At 43.4% G+C, this 9,491-nt stretch overlaps 1 protein-coding gene across 1 annotated transcript in view; it reads left to right on the forward strand.

Annotated features, from left to right (window-relative positions):
* LOC116045172 (zinc finger protein 316-like) overlaps positions 1–3,617 on the forward strand; it is a 16,347-nt gene extending 12,730 nt beyond the window's left edge. Inside the window, exons 7-9 of the mRNA XM_031292694.2 lie at positions 525–618; positions 1,522–1,847; positions 2,966–3,617. Coding sequence (XP_031148554.2) covers positions 525–618; positions 1,522–1,847; positions 2,966–3,505 — 960 coding nt within the window. The 3' untranslated portion in view covers positions 3,506–3,617. The remainder of the gene's footprint in view (positions 1–524; positions 619–1,521; positions 1,848–2,965) is intronic.
* The last annotated feature ends 5,874 nt before the right edge of the window (positions 3,618–9,491 follow it).

The following is a 9,491-nucleotide window of genomic DNA, read 5'->3' on the forward strand; positions in this document are numbered from 1 at the left end:
TCTGCCTGCCTGCCTGTCTGTCTGTCTGTCTCTTACATACCTTTCAGTAACATGTCCTTCTGTCTGTCTGTCTGTCACATACCTTTCAGTAACATGTCTGTCTGCCTGCCTGCCTGTCTGTCTCTTACATACCTGTCAGTAACATGTCTGCCTGTCTGTCTGTCTCTTACATACCTTTCAGTAGTAACATGTCTTTCTGTCTGTTACAGACCTGTCAGTAACATGTCTGTCTGTCTGTCTGTTACAGACCTGTCAGTAACATGTCTGTCTGTCTGTCTGTTACAGACCTCTCAGTAACATGTCTGTCTGTCTGTCCGTTACAGACAGAGTCAGTAACAGTTCCACCTGTCGCTCTTACTTTTCACTGTTGGTCTTTCTCCAAAATATGTTCTGTAGTTTCAACTAAGGGGGCTTTTCACAGCTGTTATGGTCTCAAATAACGGCGTTTAAAAGTGAAAACGTAGCAGCGTGGACGTAACCTCACACAGAAGCCTGTAACTAACTCTCTCTGCTCTAACCTTCAGCGTGCAGCAGCGGCGGGGGAGTCGGCCACGCTGACCATCGCCGTGATCAAAGTGGAGGACGACCACGAGTCCTGGTCCCAGCCTGAGCAGGACAGTGAGTACCCTTTTAGCAGTAGTTTAGGGGTCACATCTGGGCTATAACGCCAAATTAAACATTACGTAATTGGGTTGCCTGCCAGCAAAATGAAAATGCATTTCTTTATGTAGATAAAAACCCTTTTAGGTTAATTGTATCCTGGGGAAGAGGGCAGTTTTACTCGAAATTTAGCTCAAAGTTGTGAGTTTGTTTGAGATCAAACTTCCTTTGGATAACTGTGGCCTGGATGACTGAAGGGTGAAATTAAATATTTCGCCCCATTCGCGGGAGTTTGATGGGATCGTATTTGGCTCGCACCTTTTTTGTTTTTCCTGGGTCAAAATGTAAAAACAATTCCAACGTTTTGGTCGTCTTTTGAGACACTTTTGTCACTTTTTTCGAAGTTTCTGTCAATATTTTTCTGCGCTTTTGACATTTTTTTAAGCTTTTCCCATGTTATTGTCACTTTTTTCCAAGTTATTGTCACTTTTTCTGATGTTATTGTCACTTTTTCCCATGCTTTTGTCACTTTCTTTCCTACGTTTTTCAACGTTCTATTATAAATTTTTCTTTGCATGCTATAAAACTGACTAAAACACCCAAATTCAATGAAAATAGTGAACTGATAATTTATTTAACTTGAGAAGAGCGTTGTAGGGAACCATCCGCGTTATTTTGTTTTAACATTTGGTTGAAAGAAACCCAAATTTCTGATATAGAAACTTTTTTAAAATGAAAAAAAGATTTGACCCGAGGACAACAGGGTTAACGCATTTTATTTTGAAAGTCTAAGTAGCCGATACTGTAAAAGTTGGAGGCAGTGATCTGATCCTTTCAAAATAAAAGTATTATCTTTTACTGTTTTTTTGTAGAAGTATGATAGAAAAAGGTGTGATATTCTGCTTTTTCCTTTCTCTCCAGAAGACTTTTGTTGCGTTGTTGATGGACAGACGGCCGAGACAGAAGCCCCGCCCCCGCCGACCAAACAGGAAGTAGCAGAGGAAGCCGGCGCTCCGTCTCAGCCATGGGTGAGCGGGGACGTCCAAGAAACCCTGAACTCCAGCCAGAAGTCAGAAACCAGCGCTTATGACTGTCTGATGTACGAGCCGCAGCTCCAGCACGACTCCCTCGCTACCCAGAATCCTTTGAGGGAGGATCCCGGCTGCTCGTACGCGTTGAACGGCGGCGCAAGTGCTTCCGCTGCGACTGATTTAAGCGGCAGCAGCTTCCCTTTCCCCGTCAGTGAGGTGAGTCCGTCTGCAGCTCCAGATTTATCTTTACCAAGGATGCACCGAATCCAGGATTCGGCTGAATATTGGGCTTTTTGACGGGATTCAGTTTCTGCAGAACCGTAGAATTTTTTCCCACCGAACCCTACGCTTGCGCTACGCTGGTCGACGTAATGACGGCGCCGTTGATTACGGGAAGGTGTTTACGTAGGTGGAGCGTTCAATGCAGTAGGCTGTGATAAAGTGGAAATGGAACTGGTGACCAGAAAAAGTGTAGTTTGGCAGTACTTTCAGTCAAAAAGTCCAGCTACATGTTCAATATACAATGCCGATTTGTCTCGTGGTGGCGAGGACCCTAAACTATACACAACATCACCGCTGTTACAACATCTGGTATGAAACATCTGAAAGAATACGAGTTGTGCATGAAGGAATCTACAGACAGCAGCCAAAATGCAGCAACTTCAGGTACGGCAAAGGAAGGACAGTCACAGCTAAAAACTGGTGTTAACCAGACGACCATTACCAGCTCTGCCCTACACCGAACAAACAGTGGGCCTCAGATCACCCACGAGCCAAAGCCATTCATTCAGCAATTGGGAAAATGATAGATAGGATTCTGTATTTAGTTTCGGATTCGGCAGAATCTTAACCAGTGGCTTCGGTATTCGGTAGGAGTGGAGGAAAAAAATCACGATATTTTTCGTGGCAATACTGTATGGATACACAGACGCCAAGTATGGATCTTTTATGATATATGTGTTGGTCAGTCTGTCTGCTTGACAATCCCATTTTGCAGCAATAAAATGGAACAAACAGAGAAATGTATCTTTTTAGATAAAACAGATGTTGACATCATTTGAAAGTTGGAAAAAAGGTAATACATTGCAATATATCGCAGAATATTGCAATATGTTTAAAATCGCAAGAATATCGTATCGTGATGATATCGTATCGTGAGGCCTCTGGTGATTCCCACCCCTAGTATTCGGCCGAACCCCAAAAATCTGGGTTTGGTGCATCCCCTATTAAAAACTAATTGGGATTAGACAGTTATGTTGTAACTGTTCCAGGCCTGAGCAGCACTCTGAAAGGGGCTTTATGAATAAAACTTGATTGATTTTGTGATTGAGCAGCAGGCTGCAGGTCTCCACAACAGCCAGCAGAGGGCGCCACCGGCACCTGCAGACGGGCTGCAGCTTCCCGCGAGGAAAGAGACAACAGGAAGACCCGACGCGTTCCTCAGAAGGGACAAATGGCGACCTCGGGACGGCGTCGGTCACAGCAGGGGGGAGGACGGCAGCGGCGGCGGGAAGTCGTTTGTCTGTAACTTCTGCGGGAAAAGTCTGGCGTGCCTGAAGAACCTGAAGACCCACATGAGGGTCCACACGGGCGAGAAGCCGTTTGTCTGCGCGCTCTGCGGCAAGCGCTTCTCCGACTCCAGCAACCTGAAGCGCCACCAGAGCGTCCACACCGGCGAGAAGCGCTACGGCTGCGTGCACTGCGGCAAGCGCTTCGCCCAGTCGGGCTCGCTGAAGGTGCACATGACCGTCCACACGGACTGCAAACAGTTCAGGTGTTCCTTCTGCGGGAAAACGTTCATCTCGGGCAGCCACCTGCGGCGCCACGTCACCGTGCACGCCGCGGAGAAACGGTTCGCGCCAACGATCCAGTGACCGAGGGGGGGGACCCCGAATCTTACAGGAGCCACATACAGTGGCTCAGCATAAGTTTACACACCCACGCTAAAGTTGACTAAAAAGAGGAATAAAAAAACATCATCTTTTGGAAATTGATCTTAATATCTTGTCAAACTCAATTTCTCTAAGAGCCACACTGGAAAAAGAGAATCCCATCAAGGGCCAGACATGTATAGTTTATTAGCGCTTTCCGACCAAGTAGTTACAGGAACGTAGTTCTAGGAAAAGTCCACTTCTAAGCAGATCTACTAACTACTCTCCACCAAAACCGGTTTTTCCAATTGCATTCACATTGTCCAAGTGGCCATAGGGACTCACTGGTAGGAGGGGTAAGGGAGTGATGCAAGCACGGCAACGGTCTTTATAGCGTTAAAATCAGCCTGTATTCGAAATCTAGACGGTTAATTCTCGCCTAAAACGTCAGAAGTGAAATTAGTGATGAATAAGATGGCGAAAATTTTTAAAATTGTCCCGTTGATGATCTGTCTGTACCGGAAACCCGACCCTCGTTGACCTAGGTTCCTATGCTGAAAAGGGAACAGACCCTGCCCTGAAGTAGGAGCTGAAAGAGTTACAGGAACTGAGGTCAGAGGGACTTAAAAATCCCCAAACTGGTCCAGTCGGAACACGAGAAAAAAAGGGTTATGTTCTAGGAACTGCAAAAATCCCTCCGGTCGGAAAGCGGCTAATGACGTGCTTTTATTTCATCGAAAAAGTTAAATATCTTTGACTCAGTTATTGCATGTCTCATATAGTCTTCTCACTCACAGTTTGGTCCACAAAAAAGTCCTGAAAAAGTCAGCAAAAAATAATTTCTGAGTCTCAAAGTCGGCAAATTTGCCAAATTCTGCTTTGAGTGTTTCCCATGTTTTTGGTTTGGCGCACAACTAAGTGGGCCAAAATGTATTGTGAACCTAAATTGATTTGGGGGCCGGATCAGAATTTGCGAGAGGCCAGATTTGGCCCGCGGGCCTTGAGTTTGACACATGTGCCTTAAGTAAAAAATTTAGGAGAAATCCAACCTTTAAAGGTGCAGTAGGTAAGACTTTCTGTCATATTTGCTGAAACTGACCCTATGTTCCAGTAGAACTACAGGAAGCAGGGCATTAAAAATAAAGAATCCTCTGGCTCCACCTACAGCCTGTAGTGGGATTGGCAAGAAAGAAAATTGGTGTCCTTAAAGGAACACGCCGACTTATTGGGACTTTAGCTTATTCACAGTAACCCCCAGAGTTAGACAAGTCCATACATACCCTTCTCATCTCCGTGGGTGCTGTAAGGCTGTCTGACGGCTCCAGAGGCAGCAGCCCATCACAGAACCTGCAGGTGAATGGTTCCAGTAATCCTACTGCTCCCAATAAGTGACAAAATAACGCCAACATGTTCCTATTTACATGTTGTGATTTGTAGAGTCACAGTGTGTACAAAAAACAAGGTCACATGACACACAGCCATCTTCTAACCGTAAACAAACTGGGAACTATATTCTCAGACAGGCTTGCTGCAAAGCAAATCATTCCGCCCAAGTACTATATTCTTCCGCCTGAGAATATAGTTCCCAGTTTGTTTACGGTTAGAAGATGGCTGTGTCTCATGTTACGTTGTTTTTTGTACACCCTGTGACTCTACAAATCACAACATGTAAATAGGAACATGTTTGCGTTATTTTGTCACTTATTGGGAGCAGTAGGATTGCTGGAACCATTCACCTGCAGGTTCTGTGATGGGCCGCTGCCTCTGGAGCCGTCAGACAGCCTTACAGCACCCACGGAGATGAGAAGGGTATGTATGGACTTGTCTAACTCTGGGGGTTAGGGTGAATAAGACAAAGTCCCAATAAGTCGGCGTGTTCCTTTAAAGGTTGGATTTTTCCTATTTTTTTTAATTAAGGCATTAAGATCAATTCCCAAAAGATGATTTTTTTTATTCCTCTTTTTAGTCAACTTTAGCGTGGGTTCCTAAACGTCTGCTGAGCGCTGCAGGTCAACAGTGAACTGACTAACACGGAGAGCTGCAAAGACTCATCTGATTTTTTTAAGTAAAAACAGTGAAACTGTCAGCTTGTTAAATGTGAATATTTTCTAGTTTCTCCTCTCCTCTGGGACAGGAAACTGAATCCTCCTTCCTTTCATCCTTCCTTCTCTGCATTTCTGTCCCACCCTACGTCTTCTTTCATTCCTTCCCCCATCCTTCCTTATTTATTCCTTCCTTTACTTTCTTTCCATTCTCCCTTCCTACCCTCTTCTTTACATCCTTGCCTCCTTTCTTTCATCCTTCTTTCCTTCCCTCATTTTCTTTTTGTTCCCTACTTCCTCTCCTACGTACTTCCCTCCTTACATACTTACTTAAAGTGTAGAGTTGCCAACGTAAGTTGTCAACTATTAAATTAATGTCCAACTATTTCAGCCTTCCTTTCTTCTCCTTCTTTCCTTCCTTATTTTCTTTTCCATCCTTGCCTCTTTTCTGCCATCCTTATTACCTTCCCTCCGTCTTCTTTCCTTCCCTACATACTTCCCTTCCCTCCTTAAAGTGCCCATATTATGAAAAAAAAATCCCTTTTTCTGGGATTTGGGGAGTTATTTTGTGTCTCTGGTGCTTCCACACACATACAAACTTTGATAAAACATCCATGCTGTTTAGAGTGAGATACGGTTCCTGAATGTGTCCTGCCTTCAGTCTCCGGGTGAGCTGGTCAAAATCTGCACGGCTTTCTACGTCACTAGCCGAGACGAGGGGCCTAGGGGGCTAACCGTTAGCATGCTAGCTCGTTCTCAATGGCAAAACACTGCTACAACACACACAAATTCACCCTAATCTACAAAATAAGTTGTATAGAACTACTTCCATGTCCCTGTTCTGCAGGTATTCCACACAAAGTTGGAAGTGCGCCCTCGTTTAGAAGAAGTCTCCCGGCTAATCCTGCCTTGTACTACTCAAGTTGGAGAAACAGCTAGCTAGCTCATGTAGTCCTTACCTAGCTACTACTGCACATGTGCAACTGACTACAAAGATGTTACAGCAGTGAGCAACACGTTCTCACACTCCTCTCGTAAAATAAGGACGCTTGGTCAGGTGCCTTAGTCGTTCTTATTGACGCTAGAAGTCTCCTTTAGCGCTATAAGTAAACGCGCTCGGTCGGGACTATTGCCGTCCCTTTAGCGCTATAAGTAAACGCGCTCGGTCGGGACTATTGCCGTCCCTTTAGCGCTATAAGTAAACGCGCTCGGTCGGGACTATTGCCGTCCCTTTTGACGCAGTTATGTTAAGGAAAAGGTCGTGGGTGGGCGTACGGTTCTGTGACACGCGGGAGGAAAGAAAAAAATGACCATAGCAAGCGGGACGTGGACCCCGCTCTCCTGGGTGAAAGTCCTGTGTTTGACCCATCCACCCCCCCAACCAACCTCCTTTCGTGGAAATTTGCCGTTACATACTACTCTCTAAACTACTACTACTACTACTACTCTCTGCTGTCCCCGGTGCGTTACACAAACACGCTGAAAGACGCCTTTTTCGTCGCATCAGACGCTGACAGTCACTGTCCAAACGTCCTTATTTTACGAGTTCGGAATGAGAACGGGTTGCAGTGAGAGGTCTCACTCTGTAGCTAAAACAGAGACCTGAACACAGGGTGAAAAGAGGAGCTGCAGCAATGAGCAGTACAACTAAAATATGGTGTTTTTTAAAAATTAAACCATGTAAACCTATTCTGATATAACCTCTAAATACAATTATGAACCTGAAAATGAGCATGATATGGGCACCTTAAAAGTTGCTCTGGTTATTCTTTTACTTTCTTTCCATTCTTATTTCCATCCTTGCCTGCCTTCTTCCATCCTTCTTTCCTTCCCTCGTCTTCTTTTTGTTCCCTACTTCCTTCCCCACGTACTTCCCTCCTCCTTTCCTTCCCTCCTTACATACTAATCGTTAGTTGCAGCTCTAGTCTGAAGAGGAAATCAGATTTTAAAAAGCTGCTCTGATGTCCTCAGAGGACAAACATGTTATGTGTGATAAATCTGCCAAAAATGATTTATTATTATTTTATACTTTCACTAAGTTAAATGTTTAAACCAACATCAGTCCTGATCTTTAATAAACCTTTTAAATGCCATGTTTGTTTTAAATAATGCCTTTTTTGTGTGGGTGAATGCTTTAGGGGGGAATGGTGTGAATATGTAAATGATTAGCAACAAAATGGGTTTGCATCAAACCCTGCAGAGCTCCAGAATACAGCAGAAATGATGATAGAAGGAAGGAAATCATATCATGATTATCCTCATAGGGCAAACATAATGCCTACCTTACCCCAGGGCAGTGGTTCGCAAACTTTGGTCAATAAAGTTCCCCTTTGAATTGTGTTTTTAAGCCAAGGGGGCCCCCCCTGAATATTTTTTTGTAGAAAAACAAGTCTATATACAACGTGACATCATGACTTCGTGTAAACATACACGCCCACTTTCTTAAGCCAAGTGGCGTGTTGTCTGGACGCATTTTGAGCGGGCGTAAACATACACGCCACGTGGCGTGTTATCGCGAGAAGAAAGCTACGGTTGAGTTTAGGAAACGTGACGCGGGACACGATCCCCGGTCTCCTTAGGTGATGGTTCTATATTTGACCTATCCCCCCCCTCCCCTCCCTACGCAGATTTTCACCCTTTCATACTACTCGCTACGGCGTCAATTCACACGCAATTGCAAGGTAATGTAAGTCAATGGAGGCCAAACGGCGTTGATAAACACGCTAAAAAGTGAGTATGCGTCTTGGTAACACGCCAATAATGGCATAGAATTGGCGAGTCATACTTCATGAGATCAGTCTGGTATATAGAGAGGAAGAATACAGCAGTGTCAGCGATAGATTTACTAAACAACAGACTTGTTACTGGAAAACATTTAAATAATGATGGAAAAAGGAGACAAAAACTTAAGATAAGAAAGGAAGGAAGGAAGGAAAACAAGAATAGGTTGAATATACCTAAACAAAAACTTTAGAAGTAGAAAGAAGGGAGGGAGTAAGGCAACACTAGGGCAACAAAAGTGACAACAACTTAGAAAAAAGCATTAAAAAAAAAAACTTTTTAAAAAAAGCGACAAAAAGAAGTAGAAGACAGTAAAAAGGAAGGAAGGCAAGAATAGGTCAAAATGAGAAAACATTAAAAAAAGTGACAAACATTAAAAACAGCGACAAAAGAACTTTGAAAATAGACAGTAGAAGGAAGGAAAGAAAGAAGGAAGGTAAGAATAGGTCCAAAGAAGGCAACAAAAAGGTCACATTTTTGGTAGGAAAAAAAAAGTCAATGTAAAGAGTGGTCTTGTAACTGAAAAACATTTTGCAAAAAAATCTCAAGTACTTCCTGCAGTCCTCCAGAGTACCCCTAGAGGGACACGCACCCCCATTTGAGAAACTGCACCAGAAGACTGAAGAGACTAAAGTCTGACACCCTCTCACATCTAAAGACAGTCATCTCACGTTAAACTGACTGTCATAACATTCAATTCAATTTTATTTATAGTATCAAATCATAACAAGAGTTATCTCGAGACACTCTACAGATAGAGTAGGTCTAGACCAGGGGTCACCAACCTTTTAGAAACTGAGAGCTACTTCATGGGTACTGAGTCATACGAAGGGCTACCAGTTTAATACACTCTTCTGAAATAACTAATTTGCTCAGTTTGCCTTTAGTTATATATGATTATTAACCCTTGTGTTGTCTTCCATTCGACCATGCATCATCCTCCCAGGTGAAAATCAACACTTTCAGGCGTCTTTGTATTTTCTTCAATGTTTTTGGCGCTTTTTTATTATTTTTATATATATATATATATATATATATATGTTCAAGTTATGTTCATGTTATATATATATTCATGGTCAATAAACCTCCTTTTTAGGAAAACGTACCTAATTCTTTAGTTAAAAAAGCAGGAATTATGAATTATTTAGACTAATATTAAAGGAAGG

Source organism: Sander lucioperca, chromosome 9, assembly GCF_008315115.2.
Source record: "Sander lucioperca isolate FBNREF2018 chromosome 9, SLUC_FBN_1.2, whole genome shotgun sequence".
Lineage (NCBI taxonomy): Eukaryota > Metazoa > Chordata > Actinopteri > Perciformes > Percidae > Sander > Sander lucioperca.